The sequence below is a fragment of the Globicephala melas genome, chromosome 19, assembly GCF_963455315.2.
Source record: "Globicephala melas chromosome 19, mGloMel1.2, whole genome shotgun sequence".
In the NCBI taxonomy this organism is placed as follows: domain Eukaryota; kingdom Metazoa; phylum Chordata; class Mammalia; order Artiodactyla; family Delphinidae; genus Globicephala; species Globicephala melas.
The window spans coordinates 50,766,546-50,790,803 of record NC_083332.1 but is presented as its reverse complement, the minus strand read 5'-3'; the positions used below and the strand labels follow the sequence as shown (position 1 = coordinate 50,790,803).

The 24,258-nt window shown below is 42.7% G+C and overlaps 1 protein-coding gene, 1 long non-coding RNA gene and 1 pseudogene across 12 annotated transcripts in view; 2 read left to right on the top strand and 1 right to left on the bottom strand.

Moving 5' to 3' along the window:
• Window positions 1-24,258, top strand: part of ADAT1 (adenosine deaminase tRNA specific 1) — a 49,617-nt gene that overhangs the window by 17,209 nt on the left and 8,150 nt on the right. For 3 of the 11 annotated variants that reach the window (XM_030863300.2, XM_030863298.2, XM_030863297.2), the window contains 2 exons: window positions 1,344-1,430; window positions 4,246-6,072. The exons of 2 other annotated variants lie outside the window; for them this stretch is intronic. In XM_030863300.2, the coding sequence (XP_030719160.2) occupies window positions 1,344-1,430; window positions 4,246-4,378 (220 nt within the window). In that variant the 3' untranslated portion in view covers window positions 4,379-6,072. Of the gene's footprint in view, window positions 1-1,343; window positions 1,431-2,637; window positions 6,073-21,267; window positions 23,008-24,258 lie in introns of those variants that run through there. 6 more of the 11 variants (XR_009560187.1, XM_060289869.1, XM_060289871.1 and 3 more) reach the window with 6 other exon arrangements.
• On the bottom strand, window positions 2,037-14,124 carry LOC138842454 (uncharacterized). Its single transcript, XR_011377008.1, has 3 exons — window positions 14,092-14,124; window positions 4,049-4,082; window positions 2,037-2,813 (listed from the first exon to the last, which is right to left on the bottom strand). It is a non-coding gene; the product is annotated as an uncharacterized lncRNA (long non-coding RNA).
• On the top strand, window positions 14,224-15,331 carry LOC115856798 (growth hormone-inducible transmembrane protein pseudogene; annotated as a pseudogene).

The following is a 24,258-nucleotide window of genomic DNA, read 5'->3' as shown; positions in this document are numbered from 1 at the left end:
CAGAGTCTTTTGTGAGTAGCCTCAGAAGTCACACTCCAACCCAATCTCCTAATGGTTATTCACATAACCCCTATTCGGTGTGGGGCGGGATTGCATAATGGCATGAATTCCAGGAGGTAAGAATCACCATTCAGAGATTGGCTACCACAGATGCTGTTTTAAGTAATTTCCTTTCATTTCATTTTCTGGTCATTGCTACTGCAATCAACTTTTTTGTTGTTGTTTATTTCTCTTACAATTAATGTTTGTATCCAGCAACCTTGCTAACTCTTATTATTCTACTAGTATCTGGGCATTCTTTCGGAATTTTTGAACATAGTCTATCTTTTGCAAATAGTATTTCCTTTCCAAACCTCCACTCCTTTTATTTTTTTTTCTTGACTTATTGTGCTGACCAGAACTGACAATATCACAATCATCTACGAATAATGACTTGTTTTTTGCTTTTCAATCTTTATTCCTTTTATTTCTTGTCTTACTGGCCAGACCTTCTGTATAATGTTGGATAAAAGCAGTGATAGCAAGTATCCTTGTATTATTCCTGATTTTTTTTTTTTCTTGGCCACGCCATGTGGCATGCGGGATCTTAGTTCCCCGACCAGGGATGGAACCTGTGCCCCCTGCAGTGGAAGCGCAGCCTTAACCACTGGACCGTCAGGGAAGTCCCAAAGCTTTGTAAGCATTGTTACCCAAGGGGCCAGCTCCCTTGAAAGGAGGAAGCCAAACACAGCTGATGGGTATCCTTGGGGGCAAAATTTAGTAATCCCCTCTGTCTTTACCCCATTTCAGCCCGTCACCTTGATGATTTCACTGCTGGTAACATTTCTTGAGAGTTTTGAGGTTTTTTGTTTGTTTGTTTGTTTTGGCTGCATTGGGTGTTCGTTGCTGCACATAGGCTTTCTCTAGTTGCAGTGAACGGGGGCTACTCTTTGTTGCGGTACTCAGGCTTCTCACTGCGGTGGCTTCTCTTGTTGCGGAGCATGGGCTCTAGGCACGCAGGCTTCAGTAGTTGTGGCACATGGGCTTAGTTGCTCCGTGGCATGTGGGATCTTCCCGGACCAGGAATGGAACCCGTGTCCCCGGCATTGGCAGGTGGATTCTTAATCACTGCACCACCAGGGAAGTCCCTGATAACATTTCTTAAGATGAGAATCAGTTTTGTCCCTCGACCTAATCAGACTCTTGGGTCTGGATTTTTCTTCTTGCCAAGTGCAAGAAGGTGAAAATGGGGGCTCAGGACCTTCAGACCTAGAAAGATACCATGTGAAACCCAGTATCTTTGATAGGGGCCTGATACATAGTAAACACTTAATAAATCTTCTTGGTCTTCTTTTTCCAAACAGATCCCGAATCAGCAAAGTAGAGCTCTTTAGATCATTCCAGAAGCTGCTAAGCAGTATTTCAGAGGACAAGTGGCCAGACTCCCTCAGGTGATGCCATTGACCTATGTTTTTTCATATTTAGGAAGACTTCTGGTTTAATTCTGCTTATGAATGGCAGGAAGCTTTGGCAGGAATGGTGGTTCAGTAGGCGAGTAGGTACTTATTACTAACCACATGCTCTTCAATCCCCATGGCCCCATTTGCAGATATGTGTATGATCTGAGCTGTGGGAGATGGGTAGTTGATAATACAGAGTCACACGAGCCTAAGGGCAGAATTGGGGCCTGGGCCATTACAGGCCCTCCTCTTGTTCCACCTCCAGATGGACAGCATTGTGGAAATGTGAGTGCTTGGGGAGCAATAGATTCTGTTGGGAATATCATTCTCTTCTCTTTTTCTTTTGTTCACATCACTGCTTGCGAACGGAAGCTCGAAGACTTAAATTACTTTCCAAACAGGAATGTAGAGAACTATAAAACCACTTCTGGGGCAGGTGGGTGGGTGGAATTCAGATACTAACTACCCAGAGTTAGGCCAAATCTCACAGGGTAGGGGCACAGCCCCCACAAACTGACCTCACTGCAGGACACCAGCCATATACTGGGGGGGCCCCAAAGCCACTTACACTTCTGACCAACTGACTACAAACTCAGGTTCCTACTTCCCCCTCAGGTTCAATAATTCACTAGAAAAACTCACAGAATTCAGGAAAGCACCATACTTACAATTACCTTTTATTATGAAGGATACAAATAAGGACCAGATGAAAGAAGGGACACATAGGGCAAGGTCTCCAAGGGTCCCCAACCTGACACTTCTGTGTCCCCAGGATGCATCACCCTCCCAGCATGTCACTCTCTGTCACCAACCAGGAAGCTGACCTGAGCTTCAGTGCTCAGCGTGTTTAGTGTGGTTTCATCAATAAGCATGATTAATAGAATTGTTGGCCACATGATGTGGTTGAACTCAGTCTCCACCTTCCAACATCCCCACCCCAGGAGGTCAGACTGATATCAGATGGCTCAAAGCCCCAACTTTCTAAACTCATGGTTGGTCTTTCTGGCATGGCCAGCCCATCCTGAAATTATCTAGGGCCCACCATGAGTCATCTCGTTAAGCAAAAACTTAGGTGTGATCTGAGGGGTCCACCATGAATAACAAAGACATTCCTATCATTAGGGGAATTCTAAGGGCTTAGAGGCTCCCTGCCAGGAACTGACAACAAAGATCAGCCAAAGTCTTTTTTATACAACAGTGGGGAAGCGAAGGCGTAGCTATATGCTTCCATATGAAGAGGCTACCACCTGTTTTCACCATCATGCATCCTACAGTCAGTATTGATGCCCTCCATCATCCATGGTCAGTTTGCTTGTTTCTTGTCTGGAAGAATGAATCAGACTGGAACTGGGTGGGTTTCCGTACATTCTGTGACTTAAAAACAAATCTGGACTTAGGTAAGGAGAGACTTCATTCAAAAGGATTATTGTAATAAGAGAAAGGGCCTGTTACAATAGGAGGAGGACTAACGCAATAGCAAGGGCACTGCAGTCTTAAGATCTGTAAGCCTCTTGAAGAGCAGGTGCAAAGGAATTTTCTTTTATACGGAGAGAGAAGCAAAGTTAGACAGAGCCGGGAATGGGGGAGTAGGACGAGCCGGTAGTGTGATGGAACAATTGAACAGGAAGTGTTGATTCTCAGGAGGGGCTGTTAAAAGAAGGGCTTGTTACACATGCTGATGCTGGCTCAGGCTGAAAGTGGCTCAAAGTTCAGGGGTCTGGGGGAAGGAGAGAAGCATAACTAATTGGTCAAATTAGCAGGCATGTGGTTGAGATTTTGTCAGTGGGTACAGTTCAGCTAATCATTATGAGGCAAAGAATGGGGTCTGTGTCTGGCCTTGTTAGAGGTAAGCGAGGGGGGCATTCATGAGTCTGTCTAAGCCATGAAGAAGGGTGGTTCTTTGCAGTCAGCCACTTCCCACAACACAGAAGTGTGGGATGGAGATTTCTTAACCATAGCTTGTTTGGGGAACTGAGGGCTCAGGTAAAGTTTAACATTGTCATGTGTGTGGTTCCCATCCATTAACCACCAAAAAGCTATGGGAAATTGATCAAACAATGAAAATCAGTGTTTGCTACCATTAGCAACTTTAATCTTTGCTGAAGTGAGTGAAGAAACAACTTGGGTCTCCTCAGATCTTGGCAAAGAACGAAAGAGTAGAAGCAGGATAAAACCTGATTCAATGAGACATGAGGCTCAGTTTCTTCAGCTGTGAGATGGCAAGGACAGAGCTCAAGGTCGGGGCTGGATCGAGAAGAGGGCTCAGAGGAGCCTGACTCAAGTTTGATCAAAGGAAAGAATCTTTGTCACAAGAAAATCTTTTGATCTGGGCGTGAGTATTATAGATATTATTCAGCACCTCGGCCATTCTTCAGCAGTCAGAGACACTAAGGGATTTGGGAAGGGGTATTGGCTGGCAGTACATAGGAGAATATGATTAAGATGGAAAGTGCTTTGGGAAAATGCAGTTGAGAAATTTCTAACAGCTAGATCCTAATGGTGGAAATTATAGACACATAGAAAATTTTAAACCAAGTAGTAGATACAGTTATTCTTGTTTATCTGATTCCACCAGGACCAGACAAAACTAGCATTCTGTTTATTCTTACCTGTTTTAATCCATGCTGTTTTCTAGTGAATTCCCTACAAAGGAGGTAAGAGTCAGCATAGGACAGCATAACAAAATCCTCCTGCTTCCTAAGTCTCTTGTAATAAATCTGTCCAGCCTATTGCTGAGGTGTCTTGCTGGCCACGGTGGTGAGCTGTCCAGTGAGAACCTGTGTGCTTGGTGGTGTGTGTGCATTAGGGTGCAGAAGCTAGTGACGTACCATGAGTACAAGGAGGCCGCATCCACTTACCAGCAGGCCTGGAGCGCACTCCGAAAGCAGGCATTTGGATCCTGGATCAGAAACCCACCGGATTATCAACAATTTAAATGAGCAAAGTTTACTGGCAGCAGGGTGTTTTCCATTCATTCATTCTGGACTGCCTTCTTCCTACGTGCTGGATAAGCCTTAGCTTTTCTTGTGGCTGATCAGGAAAAAAAGACTGCCATCTACCAGAGTAAAATATCTCTTCTGTGTGAGATGGATGGAATTCTGGACATGGAACAATCTATACTTGACTGATGTAGCTCACTGCTAAAACAGCATCTTGCTAATGACCTTGGTATGTGTCCTGTGTTTTATTGCTTCTCTAAGAATAAGAATTTGGAATGTGATGCTTTAAAAGTACTCTGCAATAGCTCCATTTTGTCTGTTCCTACATTGACTTGGCAAGTACTTATTGGGCTGAGATGATGTTTGAATCTCTGCAAGTTTTAGAGTTTCGCCTGTCATAGTGGACATGTATTTTGTATATCCAGTCTTTTTTCCTTTGGAGAACCACCCTTTCCTGCTTTACCCATGCTTGGATGAAGTGAACTTTACTCCTTGGCTCCAGGAATGTGAGCCAGCCCTGAACAGTCCTGGAACTAGTGCCAGAGTGATCAGGTAAGATTCTCTCTCCTTTTGTATCGGGAGCTATAAATGCCACGTAATCTTGGGATTGCCTGTGGTTGCCGTTGCCTACTACATAGAGACAGCCAGCTTGAGAACAAAGGCAATGAAGGAAACAGCTGAGAGAATCAGAGCTCTCGTGACCTTGTCTGGATGCCTGAAACTAGTGCCTACTCTGGACTTCAATTATGTGAGATAAATTCCTATTGTTGTTTTGAGTAAGCCTGTTTGAGACCGTTTTCCTATGACTTTCAATGGAAAGAGTTCTGTCTAAAAGGCCAAAAGTCCCTATAGTAATTCAGCAGCAGAGCTAGCAATCAATGCTGTTTTTACTAACAACTAATGTTTAACTTTCAACCTCTTCACACTCTAATTTATTGACTAAAAGTGGAAGTTCTCCATGTTGGGATTACTCAAGGTCATTGTTGGTTCTTCAGTATTTCCTTATACCTTTAAATATTTTAAATAACAGCTTTATTGACATATAATTCACATACCATAAAATTCACCCATTTAAAGTGTACAGTTTGGTGGGTTTTAGTATATCCACAAAGGTGTGCAAACATCACCACGATCAATTTTAGAACATTTTTGTTCTCATCTGGGGGAGGCGGGGGGATGCTGTTTGACCCAGTACAGTATCCATTAGCAGCCACTCCTCATTTCCCCTCAACCCCCTCAGCTCCAGGGCAAACAGTAATCTACTTTGTGTCTCTATGGATTTCCCTGTTTTGAACATTTCATATAATGGAATCATACAATATGTGGTCTTTTGTGACTGCCTTCTTTCACTTAACATGATGTTTTAAGATTCATGATGTTATAACGTGAATTGGTAGCATGAGTCAGTACTTTATTCCTTTTTATGGAATAAAAATAATATTCAGTTCTATGGATATACCACATTTTGTTTATCTAATCATCAACTGATGGACATTTAGGTTGTTTCCACTTTTTGGCTATTGTGAATAGTGCTGCTATAATCATTCATATACAAGTTTGCATGTGAACATATGTTCTTAATTTTTTTTTATTACAGAAGTAATACGTAAGTTTTTCTTTTTCTTTTTTTTTTTTAATTTACCATTGTAACTTTTTTTTTTTTTTGGCTGTGCCGTGCGGCTTGCAGGATCTTAGTTCCCTGACCAGGGATTGAACCCAAGCCACGGCAGTGAAATCACCGAGTCCTAACCACTGGACCACCGGGGAATTCCCCCATAAGTTTTTCATAACAAGTTATCCTTGAACTTTTTTCTATAAGGAATCCTTTTAGATAGCAGGAAAGAAAGACAAAAACATCACTACCTGAAGGCCAGACCCCTACCATATGCTACTTCAATCAGAGAGATCCTTTTGCCTGACCCCAAATCCTATGATATGAGAGCAGTTAAGATACCTCGATTGGCAGAAGCTTTTTTTTTTTTTTGCGGTATGCGGGCCTCTCATTGCTGTGGCCTCTCCCGCTGCGGAGCACAGGCTCCAGATGCGCAGGCCCAGCGGCCATGGCCCACAGGCGCAGCCGCTCCGCGGCATGTGGGATCCTCCCAGACCGGGGCACGAACCCATGTCCCCTGCATTGGCAGGTGGACTCTCAACCACTGCGCCACCAGGGAAGCCCTGGCAGAAGCTTTTATCCACAGAAAATTATGCATCTCTCTCTCTCATGAGATTCTTTTTTTTTTTTAATATTTTTTTATTTTGTCTGCGCCAGTTCTTAGTTGCAGCATGTGGGATCTTCGTTGTGGCATGCGGACTTCTTATTTGCAGCATGCAGACTCTTAGTTGCGGCATGAGGACTTCTTAGTTGTGGCATGCGAACTCTTAGTTGCGGCATGCGAACTCTTAGTTGCGGCATGCATGTGAGATCTAGTTCCCCAACCAGGGATCAAAACCAGCCCCCATGCATGGGGAGTGCGAAATCTTACCCACTGGACCACCAGGAAAATCCCGAGATTCTATTTTAAAGGATAAAGATTTATATGAGAATGTATGGAGATAGTCTTTTTATTCCTAAATTTTATAGTGTTCATCACATGTGCACCCAAAAAACTAAATATTAAGAACACTCCTGAATTTACGCTTCAGAACAGAGACTGGCAAAACCCTGAAAGATAGAGACCAGAGGCAGCTTCACCTTGGACTCTGCCTGTTTTCTCAAGAGCTAAAAGGGGAGCTTAGACAGCCAACTTCCAACATTTTGCTTTAATCTCTTAAAACCCAAGTTTAGGGACTTCCCTGGCAGTCCAGTGGTTGGGACTCCATGCTTCCACTGCAGGGGACATGCGTTTGATCCCTGGTCGGGGAACTAGATCCCACATGCCACGTGGTGCTGCCAAAAAAAAACACCCCAAAAACAAAGCCAAACAAAACAAAAACCCAAGTTTAGAATCTCACCTATGCCTTAAAATCACATCTCTGCAATATTGGCAGTTTCTCGGACTTCATACATTTAGATCATATGTTTTTACGGATAACTGCTTCCAATTTTTAAGTACCTTTTTAGACACTTGTTATAGGACATCCCTGGTGGCGCAGTGGTTAAGAATCTGCGTGCCAATGCAGGGGACGTGGGTTCTATCCCTGGTCTGGGAAGATCCCCCATGCCAGGGAACAACTAAGCCCATGCGCCACAACTACTGAGCCTGTGCTCTAGAGCCTACGAGCCACAACTACTGAGCCCACGTGCCACAACTACTGAAGCCCCCACAATGAGAAGCCCGCTCATTGCAACGAAGGGTAGCCCCTGCTCACTGCAACTAGAGGAAGCCTGCATGCAGCAACGAAGACCCAACGCAGCCAAAAGTAAATAAATAAATTTATAAAAACTTGTTATAGAAGTTTTTAAATAGACAAAAAGTAGAATAGCACAATGGGCCTCCATGTACCCATCACCCAGACTTAACAATCATCAGCTTTATGCTGTTGTTATCTAATCTATTCCCCCCTCCCCTCCAATTTTGTTTTTCTTGGAATATTTTAAAGTGAATTCTACCCAACAAAATTAACAATCATTCCTTAATATTTATTATGCAGGCTGTGTTTTATTTCCCCTGTTGTCTCAAAAATGTCTTCTGACTATTGTTTTGTTGAAATTAGGATCCAAACAATGTCCACACAATGCATTGGATTGACGTGTCTTTTTCTCACTAAATCTGTAGCAGTTCACTCTCCTTTTTATGTGCTTAACAAATGGGTTATTTGTCCTGTAGACTGTCCCCCATCCAGGATTTGGCTGCTTATTTCCTCCAGTGTTGATAGCAGGTTCTCTCTCCCTCATATTTCCTATAAATTTGTGGTTACGTGGAGAGGCTTGATTACATTCAGGTTCAGTTCTTTTCAGGTGGTTCTGCACAACATAGGGTTGTCCCGCTTTCAGTGATTAATCAGTGGGTTCATTGGTATCAGCCTGATCTATCCCATCACCCTTTTACAGAATGGTTTTAGCAACTGTGTCACGAGGTCCCCAAGACCACCCTTAGGTTGATTCACTAGACAGACTCACAGAACTCAGAAAAACTGTTAGTTACCATTTATTACAGTGAAAGTCAGCAAAGGGAAAGGCACATGGGCGAAGTCCAGGAGACAGTCTGCACAAGCTTCTAGTTGTCCTCTCTGCTAACCTTGTGTCTCTGATGCTTTGACATCTTTGCCTTGCTGACCCTGGAGAGACTGCCCCTCCCAGGGATAGCCAGTTTCTAGGGATAGCGACTCATCTCTGAGCACACCTTTTGTACGTATACCAACCAATCCAGAGCCCATACCCCAACCACCTCCTTTCTGGGGCTCTCACATTCTGGGCCACTATCCACCTGCCCTAATCACACGAGGGCCAGGCACCAGAAAACCAGGGGCAGTCACTGTGCCTCCAGTCTACTGAAATTAGTCAAACCAGCCAATCCCAAGCCTGTTTACCTTGCCCGTCCCGTCCCTTCCCCTTCACAGTAATCGCTCTTGCCCACATTTCCTCCTTCGTCCCTGTGCCTCCTGACCCACCCTGGTGCTTCCCTAGGTGGCTCATCCTGCCGTGTCATGCTCCCTCCTCCTATATTTTAGAACATTCTCCCAGGGCAATCAATATTTAGTTTTTTGGGTGCACATGTGACAAACACAGCACTTAATTCTCGGGGCAACGATGTGTGACTGTATGTGCAAAATGTTGCCAATCAGGGAAGTTCACCTGAGCCTTGGGTGCTGACACCCTATGGTGCACAGGACAACCCCCCGCAACAAAGAATTATCCAGCCCAAAATGTCAGTTGTGCTGAGATTGAAAAACCAGATCTAGGGATTGTGAGGTTTTTTGATTTTTTTTGTTTTTGGCCTCGCCTCGCGGCTTGCAGGATCTCAGTTCCCCAACCACGGATTGAACCTGGGCCACAGCAGTGAAAGCCCCGAATCCTAACCACTAGACCACCAGGGAACTCCCAGATTGTGAACATTTTAAAGTCACTTGAAATAGTTCCTCTGTAGTTAGTGCTTCAAATATATATAGTTAATTTTGTCTCCTTTCGCTTTCAATTTTTAGGGGGACTTTTTTAAAAATTATGTAAAATATTTAAAACAAGTTTTTGTTTTGTTTTGTTTTGTTTTTGCGGTACGCAGGCCTCTCACTGTTGTGGCCTCTCCCATTGCGGAGCACAGACTCCAGAAGCGCAGGCTCAGTGGCCGTGGCTCATGGGCCCAGCCGCTCCGCGGCATGTGGGACCTTCCCGGACCAGGGCACGAACCCGTGTCCCCTGCATCGGCAGGCGGACTCTCAACACTGCGCCACCAGGGAAGCCCCAAGTTTTTTTTTTTAAGGTAGATTCAGAGAGGTCTTACATCCTTGTCCCCTCACCTCTGTTTCTTCCTGCCCCCAGCAGTAACCATTTTTATTAGTTGGTGGACATTTCATATTCTTTCTTTTTGAAATACTCTGTGAATAGCCTACATAGAATATTTTATATTTTTGCCAATGTGTATTTTGGATAGATTCTTAGAGGTGGGATTCACTGTGTCAAAGGGTAAATGAACATATAATTTTTCTTTATTGAAATATGTCTTCAAAATTCTGTTTCTAAATACAATGAAGTGAAAAAAAAATAGCAAAATGTAGGACACCATTATAACATTCCATTTCTAAAAAAAAGAAGGATGAAAGGTATATATCTATGTTTTGCTAAACTAGCTCTGAATAGATGCACAGGAAACCACTAACACAGGGCCTATAGGGTGGGAAAGGGAATGGCTGGGGCCTGGGAGTGGGAGGGAGACTTCTTATTTTTAAAATTTTGAACCATGTTAATATAGTGTCTATTTTTAAAAGTAAAATTTAGAAAATGAAAAAAAATAGAAAAAGTTTAAAATATCAATAGTTTTAAACTGTAGAAAAGCCGCAACATACTCAGAAGTGACATTGCATAGGGAAGAGGGATTCAGCATGCTTTAGGCAGCTAATTCCGCAGAATTCTCTCTTTACTAACAAAATGTCTTCTGAAATTTGGCTCTTTCAGAGAAGTTTACATTTTCAGCATTGCTTCCTCTTTATTCTGTGTTCACAAGTGGGTTCCAATGTTATGACTATGTGTGCATAATTTTTATTCTCTTAGAATTTTTAAAAGTTGTCTTGATTTAAATAATTTTGTGTATATATTCCATTTAGTCATTTCTGCCTCAAAACATGGGGTTAAATGCCTTTTTTTTTAATGGTGTTTTTTGGTGCCAAGCATTAGCTCACTGTCTGGGGAGACAAGCTGATGCGGAGAAAATGATCCAGGCTGGCCGTCAGCGCTCTGCTTAAAAGAGAAGCAGGCCCCGTATGATTTGGTCGTGTCTGTGGCTGGTGGAAAGCTGCCTTCACCTGGACCTTGCCAACACTTTTTGGCCTTAAGACAATGTTCTGAGCAAGCCTTAGCCAAAGTTTTCCAGTTTCTAAAACCCAGATCCCTTGCTGACTAAATAGCTTTGGACAATGTTAGGTTTTTAACTGCCTCTGCCCTCCTGTAATGATGTCTGGGGAAGTCAGAGGAGCTGCGAAGAGGAATCCCACTGCAGCAGAAGGTTATCGAAACTAGGAAACAGCTTCCAAGTAGAAAGATAATGCATATGTGCTCACTTTCAAGGGCTCAGGCAATTCTTTCCATAGGAACAGAGGCAGCTACTCTAAAGGAGTGGTGTGTTACAGAAAGAGCCAAGAAGGCAGATATTTTGGAGATAGCAACTTTATTTTCCAGAAGGTAGAGTTCTTTTTATACCACATATTGAGGAATCATAGTTGGCCTTTGCTTCTTATAAACGTGGATGCCTTTAACCCTAAATATGTCTGTGCTGGGGCTAAGGCTGACTTTCTGGAAGAATGTCCAGATGGATCCAAAACAAATCTTAAGTAGTACTTGCGGTCCAAAAGGGAGAGGAAAATTCTGCAAAGAGACATTTCAGGGCTTCAGGCAAATTCACATGCATTCAATTTTTATTTCTTAAAACTGGAGCCCCGAAACTTAATCAAAAGGGATGGAAATCAGAGCAGGGGTTGTTGCTGGGTGCAGGAAGATGGGACAAGGGAGTTGAGTGGAAAAAGGCCCAAGGGAACTTTCTAGGATGATGGAAACATTCCATGTTTCGACTGGAGTTTTGATCACGTGGGTGTAAACATTTGTCAAAATGTATTAAGCTCTACACTTAAGATCTGTGCATTTTATTGTGTGGAATTATATCAGTATAAAAATGTTAAAAAAAAAAAAAAAACCCAGTCCTTATTAGTGACTTGGCATAGTAGAATAAACTTTGGTCTGGATATTCAAGTAATTATGTTCTAGTACCAACTCTGCCACTACTTCCTATGTGGATGTGGGGAAAGCATTTAATCTCTTCATTCTGTCACCTGACCTAGAAAATGAGGCCTCAGGATAAGGATGCTCAATTTTTTTCCACTTGTATTAGGATTTCTCATAAAAATTCTTAACTCGGTAGATAATACAAAGAGAAATTTTCTCCAGGAAACTAAGCCCATTGATGCTGTGAGATATGTATGCCCTCAGTCGTGTTGGTAACAAGGGAGGGATGGAAATAATTTTTGTCTTTGTAACCTGGGCTCTGGATTTTGGTGTGAATTTTTTGTCCCTCATCCCAGTGAGCTAGCAGGATGAGGAACCAGCTTTTAGAACTAAGCGTGTTCAGCACTGCTCTTCAGTCTCCAGATTCAGGAACTGTCTTGATGGGAAAAAGGCAAAGGCAGAAAGTCGCTCCAAGTGGGGACCCAGGCTGCCAAATGTTGGTCGCAAGCACATGTTCCATGAACTTGGGCTTGGCTCCAGACGGAGAAGAGCTCACAATGGAAACAGTGATGGCTGTTTGCTCAGGCAGCCAAGAGAATGAAAAGCACATTGAAACCCAGCAGTGTCTCCATGGGCAGAGGCACGGTGGGCCCCTGGGTGGTGAAACCAACCTGACAACAGAGCAGGATCAGAGAGCCTATTCCCAGCATCTTTCTTCAGTTCAACAACAGACCTTTATGTGCAACCTCTCAGGAAATCTCTGAGAAGTTAAACCGTGGGCCATGCCACAACTACTGAAGCCCGCGCGCCTAAAGCCCGTGCTTCACAACAAAATAAGCCACTGCAATGAGAAGCCCTCGCACCGCAACGAAGAGTAGCCCCCACTTGCCACAACTAGAGAAAGCCCATGTGCAGCAACGAAGAACCAATGCAGCCAAAAGTAAACAAATAAATTAAAAAAAAAAAACGGAATTAAACTGTGGGCAACCCGAGCTTTGCCCAGCAATAGAGGCACCCTCAATCTAGTCTGCCCCAGTTTTAATTGAATTAGCTTCTATTAATTGAGAGAAAGCAAAGAGCTCTTCTCAATGTATGTTCCCTGTCCCTCCCCCCAAAGATTTCATCAACTTCCTTTTTTATTGCTGCTACTAGTGGACTATTTTGACCTCTAGTGAGTACCTTTTCAGTTGGTATTTTCATGCTATACTTTTCCTCATTTCCCCAGTGGTATGTGAATGCCCTCCTATCCCAGCACATCAGTAACTGCTGGGCTGAGAAAACAGCTGGCAGCGGGAGAAACCAGGCTTCGGGGCGAGGGAGCAAGAGTACAGTCTCAACAGGTCCGGATGACACCGTTCGCTCACCTGTGCCGATGCAGGCAGGTCACGCAGCCCAGCTCTTTGCCTCTCCCATGAAAGATGGGGTTGACCAATGTGGGTTAGTATTTTGCTTACATATACTTTGGAAGAATTCTGTTCGAAATAAAGGATGGCACGTAAACTATGGTGCAAAGGTTGTAAGCCCAAAGATATCCAGGAATAGGAAACGTTTAAAAAATAGGTGGCGTGAGCGACTTCCCTGGTGGTCCAGTGGGTAAGACTCCACGCTCCCAATGCAGGGGGCCCGGGTTCGATCCCTGGTAGGGAACGAGATCCGGCATGCATGCCGCAACTAAGAAGCCCACATGCCTCAACTAAGACCCAGTGCAGCCTAAATAAATGAATAGATAAATAAAATTTTTTTTTAAAAAAGTAGGTGGAGTGAACTGGCAAGTTCCTTGTCCAAAGAGGAGCCATTATTTTGTTCTGGCTGATTGTTGCCAGAACTTCAGAATTTTTTGAGGAGAAGCAAGAAAGTTGTGTTTTTACGTACATGTCTAGGGTCCACGTAGACACAGGCCTTCAGCTTCTAACCTCTGGTCTAGCAGAACAAGGATGGACTTTGGCCATAGACTTGAGTTTGAATTGTGACTCCAGGATGGACTGAGTGTGTGATCTTGGGTGGGTAAGTGCATTTTCAGAGCGTCAGTATCCTCACCTTTGACATGAGGGCAACACTACCCCGGCAGTGGGGTTGTGGCGATGAGATGAGATACTGTTCAGCACAGGCATGAGGAGGGCTGCCTACCGCGTGTGCAGTTCCTGCCTTGGTCTGTCACTGCCGCTTATAAGGTACTCTGCAGTTTACTGATCCTGATTTCCAGAACTTTTGCTAACAAACGTTAAGAGATCGTCCTTAGGAGAAGTGTGTTGGGCAGATGTTTGTGGAGCCCCTTGCTGTGCACCAGGCGTTTGTTTGCGTGCACCACCCCATCCCACATCTGGAAGCAGCAGCCTGTCTCCAGCAGCTAAGGAGGTGAGGAAGCAGAGCTGTTGATCACAGAGAAATATGTAGATCCTCCTACCTAACTCCGTGGCCTCGCCTTCCTGATGTCAACCACCAGGATTGTTTTTTTCTCCCTGAGGAAATAAAGATGAAAGGGGTAATTTAAAATCCACAATTGAGTAAGAGGTGGGCGGAGGGCACGGGAGGTGGTAGTCGTCGCGTGTTGCCGGCCGGAAAGGGAACTGCGCGCTTGAGTTGACCAGGGACTGAGCGTTTCCGATCGCTTGGTAAACCTGGTGCACCACCATGCTGGCCGCAAGACTTGTGTGTCTCCGGACACTACCTTCCAGGGTTTTCCACCAGCTTTCACCAAGGCCTCCCCTGTTGTGAAGAATTCCATCACGAAAAATCAATGGCTCTTAACACCCAGCAGGGAATATGCCACCAGGACAAGAATTGGAATTTGGCGTGGGAAAACTAGCCAAGAACTCAAGGAGGCAGCTTTGGAACCATCATTGGAAAAAATATTTAAAATTGATCAGATGGGAAGATTGCTGGAGGGGCTGCTGTTGGTCTTAGAGCTTTGTGCTACTATGGCTTGGGAGTGTCTAATGAGATTGGAGCTATTGAAAAAGCTGTAATTTGGCCTCAGTATGTGAAGGATAGAATTCATACCACCTATATGTACTTAGCAGGAAGTATCGGCATAACAGCTTTGTCTGCCCTGGCAGTGAGCAGAACTCCTGCCCTCGTGAACTTCATGATGAAAGGCTCTTGGGTGACAATTGGTGCAACCTTTGCAGCCATGATTGGAGCTGGAATGCTGGTCCAGTCGATATCATATGACCAGAGCCCAGGCCCAAAGCATCTTGCTTGGTTACTACATTCTGGTGTGATGGGTGCAGTGGTGGCTCCTCTGACGACATTAGGGGGCGCCTCTTCTCATCACAGCTGCATGGTACACAGCTGGAATTCTGGGAGGCCTCTCCACTGTGGCCATATGTGCACCCAGTGAGAAGTTTTTGAACATGGGAGCACCCCTGGGCGTGGGCCTGGGTGTCGTCTTTGTGTCCTCACTAGGATCTATGTTTCTTCCACTTACCACTGTGGCTGGTGCCACTCTGTACTCACTGAAAATTTATGGTGGATTAGTTCTTTTCAGCATGTTTCTTCTGTATGATACACAGAAAGTAATCAAGCGTGCAGAAGTAGTACCAGTGTATGGAGTTCAAAATACGATCCCATCATTTCGATGCTGGGAATCTACATGGATGTGAGTTGCCAGTATTCTGGCAACTAGAGTCAACAGAAAGAAATGAAGTGACTCAGCTTCTGACTTCCTTAATACATCAGATATCTGGCTTGTTTAATAGGGGCAGATATTCTTTTTTTTTTTTTTTTTTTCAGTACGCGGGCCTCTCACCGTTGTGGCCTCTCCCGTCACGGAGCACAGGCTCCGGACGCGCAGGCTCAGCGGCCATGGCTCACGGGCCTGGCCGCTCCGCGGCATGTGGGGTCTTCCCAGAGCAGGGCACGAACCCGTGTCCCCTGCATCGGCAGGCGGACTCTCAACTACTGCGCCACCAGGGAAGCCTGGGGCAGATATTCTTTAAATAGTTTGTGCAAGCAGCTTTCGTTGAAGTTTAGAAGGTAAGAACTTGTCAACATTTCAGGTGTTCCAGTAATGTGATGTTTCAGGTCTGCTTTTTCTTCTGGAGAATAAACTCAGTAGTAGTTCTCTTCCAAATAGCACACACATTTTCAATTCTCATGTTTGAGTAATTCGAAAATGTTCAAATGAATATGAAAACCAAGTTTTGTGTTGCAGGAATTTAAGTATTTTATCTATTTTTAAGTTTATTTGGTTAAATGAAATTTAGCAAACTTGTGTACCTGCATTTTTCATTTTGGATTGCAAAATATTAACAAGTAACGTCATAAGTGATGTAGGGGTTTGGTAAAGGGACCAGAGAGAAGTAAAGCGACACCTGCAGTCTTTCTTCGAATACTTAGAACTTAGCACTCGTGTAATTGTGGTGAGCCAGTGAGGGGGTCTGGATGTTTGGAAACAAGTCATGGCCGTACATCTGCTGAACTTATCAGAAGCACTGAGTAGAAAACAAAGACATAGGTGATTCTCCAGGCTCTCCTTACGATATGGATGTGATCACGTTTGGCTTCTCATTGTTTGACACTGTTAGGAGAGTCCACAATGCTAATCATGTGGAGAATTCCTGTTGTATATATTATGTGTGTGTGTAAGTCTTACTTTTGAATTGTCTAGAACAAAACATGCTTAAAACACTCAGGAAAAAATATTCGAAGCATGAAAATTGTTGCATTTTTAAGTATACAAACAATACGTGCATAGTTGCTGAATATTTTTGCAAATTTATTGAAATGTTTAAAGGAATACATGCTTGCCTTTCTTATCTCTTCAGGCTTTAAAGCTTTTATCAGAAAAGCCTATTCGTGGTTTACACTTGAGATTATGAAAGCAGTTTTCCCCCTCAGATTTAGTTTCTTGCATTCCCTCTCAGAGGAATCACTAAAAAAAAGGAAGGCAAAGCGAGGCTTCTTTCATGAACTATATCAATCAAAAATGTAATGGAGAAAATGCTTCACTAGAGTTTCCCCTAGCAGAATTTTCCTTCTCTCCTCCATAGACCATTATTTATAAGTTTTTTGACACAGAAGAGTTATTTTTGTAAGTTCTTATGAATGAAATGTGTATGATTATTGAGATACTTGGTGTTTTGACAAATATTTACTACAGTAATCCATAAATAACTATTCTACCCACCTCAAGTTACATAGGATGCCTATTTCTGAAATAATAAAGGTTCTAGCGAGAAAAAATTTAAAAAATAAAATCCCCAATTGTGCTTTTTAAAGCATTCTACCATTCAGCCTAATGAAGAGTGAGGCTTTTGAGAATAAGAACATTTACATGGCCTCCTTCTAAATTCTCCTTGAAGGAGATGCTTGGGCCCCCTTTGGAATTGGTGCCCTGGTGCACATACCTGCCCCATGCCTTCTGTGTGGCTACAGTACATACTTTACGTATTTCAGCCACTGCTGCAACATTAAGATGCATTAGCACTTGTTAGGTAGGCTCTCAGTCCCAGGTGGACCTGTCATATATCTTCTGAAACCATCAGTATATCAGGCTTTGTGCTGTGCACCTGAAATACAAGGAGGGGGGTTAGTCCTCTTGTTAACTCCTTGACTGATAGGGAAGGTGGGAAAGTGACTTTGCAGGGAACACAAGGATGGCCGTGATAGAGGTCTAATTCCCAACTTGGGAGAGGAAGGGGCACAGGAAGATCTCATAGGCCCAGGTATACTTGCTCAGAGGCGAAGGGGAAGCAAACAAAGAGAAACTGGTGGCGCACATAGGGACAGCTTTGAGAGAAGGGTATTTGAGGTAGAGAATCAACGTATGCAAAGGCCAGAGATGACAGCACTGCGTGGCTGGGCTGGGGGAGTGTGGGAAGGGTTGGAGAGGCACTCGGGGCAAATCGGTGAGGACTTTTGAGTCCTGCAAAGGAGAATGGTTTTATCCCAATGACTTGCCACTTAAAGGATTTTTGAGGAAAGGGTATTGGGATGGAAGTTGCATTTTAGCGATATCGCTCTCCTCTGTAACAAGGAGGATGGATTAGTCAGGGACAGGGATAGTGGCAGGGAGACCACAGTTGGGGGATTACTGTAATAATAAGAAAAGAAATGATGAGGCCCAGACAATAACAGTTTTAGGAGCCATTGGGAGGGGACTGACTTGAGAAATATGCAGAGGCTGGTGAGGCTGATTGGCTGATTGCGGTAGGGGATGAGGATTGAGGGAGCATTGAGGATGGCTCTCAGGTTCCTGTGTGGGTGAGAGGAGGGAAGGGGGTGCTGTATATGAGGAAAGGGGATCCAGGAAGAGGAGCTGCTCTGGGCTGGGGAGGGGGTCAGTGGCAGGAGTTGCAGGCAGGGGACGATGAGCTCAGACAGTTGGGATTTCTGTGATACTGCTGGCCAAGGACCTAAGAGGGGACATTTGGAAGGACTGGCTTGGGGCTCAGGAGAGAGATGGACTGAGGATCAAGATTTTGGAGTCATTTATAGGAGGTCTTTAAAGACACGGGTTAGGATAAAACCATCCAAGGAGAATGTGTAGAGAATGAGAAGAAAAGGGGACCCTGGACTGAACCCTGGGGAACATGGAGAGTTCAGGAGTAGGTGGAGAAGCACAAGAAGGAGTGTGACCAAGAGGCCAGAGGAAAATCAGGAGAAAGGCAACTAGGAGCTTCAAAGAGGGAGTAATCTGGAGTGTAGAATATATTAAAAGAAAGAGAGACAAGGAAGGTAAGAATTAAGAACCTCGTGGTTCCCCTCCAGCCCCTCAGCTGGGCGGACAAGGTTATTTTTGGTAACCTCAGCAAACGCAGGGTCAGGGAAGTAGAAGCTGGCCTCTCCTGGGCTGAGGAGTGAAGAGGAGTGAGAAATTGGAGGCACCCGTGTGCTGTTCTTTGAGAAGGACCCAATCCCTGTTCTCACTGATGTAACTTAAAAAGTTATTTAATAGTTCAAACATAACAATAAAAAGAAATAACAGCAGTAAATATTTTGCTATATTTGCTTCAGGTTTTTATTTTCTGGAGAAATAAAACATGACTAGCTATATTTGAAACCCCACATTGACCCCTCCCTGATACTGTTCCCCTCCTTCCATTAGGTAACCACCACCCTGAATTGCATGGTTATACTTTTATTACATAACTTTATATCTGTGAGCAATACTTAGAATTGTTTTCCATGTTTTTAAACTTTATAGAAATGATATGCTGAATATACTTCTGCATCTTGCTTTTTTCATTCATCAGCACCATTTTGGAGATTTATTTATGTTAACATATGTAGTTCTAGTGCATTCATTTTAACCGCTATATAGTATTCCTTTGTATGGCTATACCACATATTATCCTTCTGTTCTCCTGTTGCCGGACATTTAGTCTGTTTCCAATTCTTGGCTCATGTAGACAAGGCTGCAGTGATCATTCTTGTACACGTCTCTTGTACATGGGTGGGGATATTTCTAGGATATATACCTAGACATGGAATTTGCTAGGTCATGGGTTATCTGCATCTTCAACTTAACTGAATATTGTCAGATTGCTTTCCAGTGTGATGGTACCAGTTTACACCCACACAGCAGTTTATGAGGATTCCAGATGTTTCATATCCTCCCTAACATTTTATATGTTGAAACTTTAGCCAATCTGATGAGTGTGAAAAAATAAACCAGAGTTTACTTTCCTTTGCATTTCATAAGGCCACCAACTGTACAGTGCAAGTCTGCATCTTTTAGTGTAGAGGTTGTACACTGCACAACTCTAGGGGGCACCGTTCATATTGTAGTCTTTGTGAAAGGCACTCGATAGAGTTAGTGCATGGACAACATATACAGTGGACTGAAGTTAAGGATTCTTCGTCTTTGCCCATTGTTCTCTTGGGTGGTTTGTCTTATTGGAAGAGTTCTTTATTTATTTTGGATATTAATTCTTTTTTGGTTTATATTTGTTACAAACATTTTCATCCAATCTGCAGCTTCTATTAATTTTGTTTAAATAAAGTGTTTAATTCTTTAAAGTTATGAAGCTTTTTCAAATTCCATAATATATGTGGTCACCTTTTATTAAAGAGAGGTGGAGTGATATTCCCATTTAATAAGACAAATCTTTTGTGACATCAAAACAACTTTTCAGCATGCCCTCAGTAAAAATATTACTGAAGAATAATATTGAGGAAATAAAAAACATAATTTTTAAAATTTTAATGTGATAGACCTAGAGTCTGTCATACAGAGTGAAGTAAGTCAGAAGGAGAAAAACAAATACCGTATGCTAACACATATATATGGAATCTAAGAAACAAAAAAATGTCATAAGAACCTAGGGGTAAGACGAGAATAAAGACACAGACCTACTAGAGCATGGACTTGAGGATATGGGGAGGGGGAAGGGTAAGCTGTGACAAAGTGAGAGAGTGGCATAGACATATATATACTACCAAACGTAAAATAGATAGCTAGTGGGAAGCAGTCACATAGCACAGGGAGATCAGCTAGGTGGTTTGTGACCATCTAGAGGGGTGGGATAGGGAGGGAGACGCAAGAGGGAAGAGATATGGGAACATATGTATATGTATAACTGATTCACTTTGTTATAAAGCAGAAACTAACGCACCATTGTAAAGCAATTATACTCCAATAAAGATGTTAAAAAAATTTTTAATGTACTTAAATTTAACCTTTTTCTTTATTGTTTGTATTTTTGTAGCTTATCTTAAGAACTTCCTCCCAACTCTTTTTATTTTTTATTTTTTTTGCGGTACGCGGGTCTCTCACCGCCGTGGCCTCTCCCGTTGTGGAGCACAGGCTCCGGACGCGCAGGCTCAGCGGCCATGGCCCACGGGCCCAGCCGCTCCGCGGCATGTGGGACCCTCCCGGACCGGGGCACGAACCCGCGTCCCCTGCATCGGCAGGCGGACTCTGAACCACTGTGCTACCAGGGAAGTCCGCAACTCTTTTTATTTTGAATTTTTATTTTATATTGGAGTATAGTTGATTAACAATGTTGTGTTAGTTTCAGGTGTACAGCAAAGTGATTCAGTTATATATATATACATGTATCTACTCTTTTTCAAATTCTTTTCCCATTTAGGATATTACAGAATATTGAGCAGAGTTCCCTGTGCTATACAGTAGATCCTTGTTGGTTATCTATTTTAAATATAGTAGTGTGTACATTGTCAGTCCCAAACTCCCAATTTATCCCTCCCCCCTTACCTTTCCCCTTTGGCAACCATAAGTTTGTCTTCCAGGTCTGTGAGCCTGTTTCTGTTTTGTAAATAAGTTCATTTGTATCACTTTTTTTTTTTTTTTTTTTTTTTAGATTCAGCATGTAAGTGGTATCATGTGATATTTGTCTTTGTCTGGCTTACTTCACTTAGTATAATAATCTCCAGGTCCATCCATGTTGCTGCAAATGGCATTATTTCGTTCTTTTTAAAGTTTTGCTTTTCCAGCTTTAGATGTTTAATTCACCTTGAATTTATTTTATAATCCTGTTATATAGTATAGGAATCTATTTTCATGTATATATAACCAATTTTAAATAATGGATTAACTAGTTCATCATTTCCCCTTTGATTTTTCACTCCAGATACTTTAAAGTACTGCCTTTTTTTTTTTTTTTTGGCCATGCAGCTTGCGGGGATCTTAGTTCCCGGACCAGGGATAGAACCTGTGCCCCCTGCAGTGGAAGTGCAGAGTCCTAACCAGTAGACTGCCACGGAATTCCCAAAATACAGCTATGTTTTAAACATGGATCTGTTTCTGGGTTTCTGTTGTGTTCCCTGGTTTATGTGTCTGTCTCTTTGCCATATGGCACAGTCTTAATTACTTAATTACTGCTAATACAAATCTCCCTGGCCTGTTTTTCTTAACACTTCTTGGTTATCCTTGGCTTTTGCTCTCCTACATGGATTTTACCATCAATTGTCAGATACCACACATACACACACATACCTGATTGGGATTTTTATTGAAATTGCATTAAACTCACAGATTAACCTGGAGGCAATGTGCATCTTTACCATATTGGATGTTCTCATCCTGGAATATGGTATATTAGTGTATCTTATATTAAGTTTATTCCTATGCACTTATACATTTTGCTCCTATTGAAACTGAAATTTTTTCCTGTAATATTCCCTAACTGGTTACAAATGGTGTGTAGAAACATCATCAATATTTGTAACTGATCTTGTATCCAGCAACTATGGAGAACTTTCTTATTCTAATTTGTATAGATTCTCTTAGATTTTTCTATGTGGATTATCACTGTCTGTATATTATGGTTTAGTCTTCCTTTCTGATTCTTATGGCTCTCATTTACATTTCCTCATTATATTCGTTTTATGCCAGGACAAAGTTGAGTAAAAGCACTGATCGCAGACTTCAACAGCTTCATTGAGATATAATTCACATACCATAAAGTTCACCCTTCAGATTTCCTTTTTTAGTTCCTGTTTTTAATAGGAATGCCTCTGAAATTTTACCATATAAGTAACTAATTGCTGCAGTCCCATTTGTTAACTGGTTCATCATTTCCCTGATGACTTGTCATGCCACCTCTGACATGTTTTATACACAGATCTATTTCTGGGTTCTGTTCCATTAAAGTATTTGTCTATCCCATTGTCAGTACCACACTGCCATACTCACCATAGCTTTATATACTAATGTACACATTTGCTATAGAGTTTTTATGAATACCCTTTATCAAATTAAAGAAATCTTAATTTGCTAAGAAGTTTAAAAATAAAAAACTATAAATAGGTTTTGAGTTGTTTCAGGTGCTTTCCCTTCATCTAGGACATGATCATATAGTTTTTGCCATGTGATCAGGCCATCCAGGATGCCTTGTTCTCTTGCTCTCTGTACATCCCCTGCTTAACCAGTCCCTGCTTCACCTACACCCTACTCACATGGCTGACCTTCCCTCTTAATCATAGAGCCTAATCAGTAACTGCCTATGTACTTGCCCCCAGCTAGTGATTCTTCTAATCTTTATATCAAAACAGCTCCACCCTGCTAGTTTTATCAAAGGGGGTTTGAGGGACATGCCTCTCTGATGGTTTCCCTGGTAATGGATGAGCCAACCTGACATCAGTTCCCCATAACAGGTAACCTTCCCCCCAACACACAGCTTCCTGGACTTCTGCCATGTCCTGCCTGCTGTCTGCCATCCACAGTGGAGTGTCACTCCAGGACCCTTTTGCTCCGGATGTGTAAGATCCCCTATCCATTAAACAACTGATGTCTCTGTCACTGACTCTGGGCTCTTTCTTCAGTCTGAGGCTGGGCAAGTACAGGCCTTGAAGGCCTGCGGGGTACAGCCCAACATTCTCCTTTGTTAAATTTGGTGTTTTAGGGCTTCCCTGGTGGTGCAGTGGTTGAGAGTCCACCTGCCGATGCAGGGGACACAGGTTCATGCCCTGGTCCAGGAAGATCCCACATGCCGCGGAGCGGCTGGGCCCGTGAGCCATGGCCACTGAGCCTGCGCGTCCGGAGCCTGTGCTCCACAACGGGAGAGGCCACAACAGTGAGAGGCCCAAGTACCGCAAAAAAAAAAAAAAAAAAAATTGGTGTTTTATTAACAGACATAATGATGAACTATATAACCCATTCTTGGGCTAAGTGCTACCTGGTCATGATTGTTTTGGTATACTACTGAATTTTATTTACTAATATTTAGGATTTTTCTATGTTGATGAGATCAATGTATAATTTTTCTCATAAAGTTTTGGCCATTGAGATTTTGTCTCAAAATTAATTTTTGATTATTCCCTTTTCCTAATCTCTGAAATTTTAAGAAAGGATTAAAGGTTCCTTACATAGTTTGATAAAATTCATCTGTAAAATCTTACTAGTGTCTGTTACAGACTAGAGTCGGGGGAGACTACGTGCAACTTTTTTTTTTTGGCCACACTGCGTGCCTTGTGGGATCTTAGTTCCCCGAACAAGGATTGAGCCCAGGCCCTCGGCAGTGAAAGTGCAGAGTCCTAACCACTGGACTGCCAAGGAATTCCCTTTTTAAAAAAAAAAAACCTTCACTCATCTGTTGCATTTTAAAAGCAGTATTAACATATCCATTTTTATTGACTGATATTACAAATAAGGCTGCTTGAATAGTTTTTATAGGTAACAGTTATTCTCTCCTCTGTTCCAATAATACTTTCTACATACCACTTAGAACAGTGCTTTGTAATTGTTTATGTGTTGGTTAGCACCAGACTGTAAGCTTCTGGAGTAGGGGGTAATGCTTTATTCATATTTTCCCCAGTGTCTAGCACAGTGTGAGACATACTGTAAATAGGAAAAAAAAAAAATCACAAAATGACACTGCCAGCTATGTCTTTTCCCTTAAATCTCAAGTTTGGAGTCTCAGTTCTGCCACTCGTTGGCAGTGTGGCTGGCTGCAAGAATGACACTATCTCGTAAGGGCTTTTTGAAGATTAATTGCAACAATGTATGTAAATTATCTGGTATATCTAGTGAGTGCTCAATAAATGCTAACTATAAACTACTTTTAAAAGAAAAACAGTTGGCTTTCTGATCCCATCTGGAAAGCTGACATTAGTAGAGTACTTGGAGGGATTGCTTACATAATTTGGTAAAGATGAAGTTAAATCT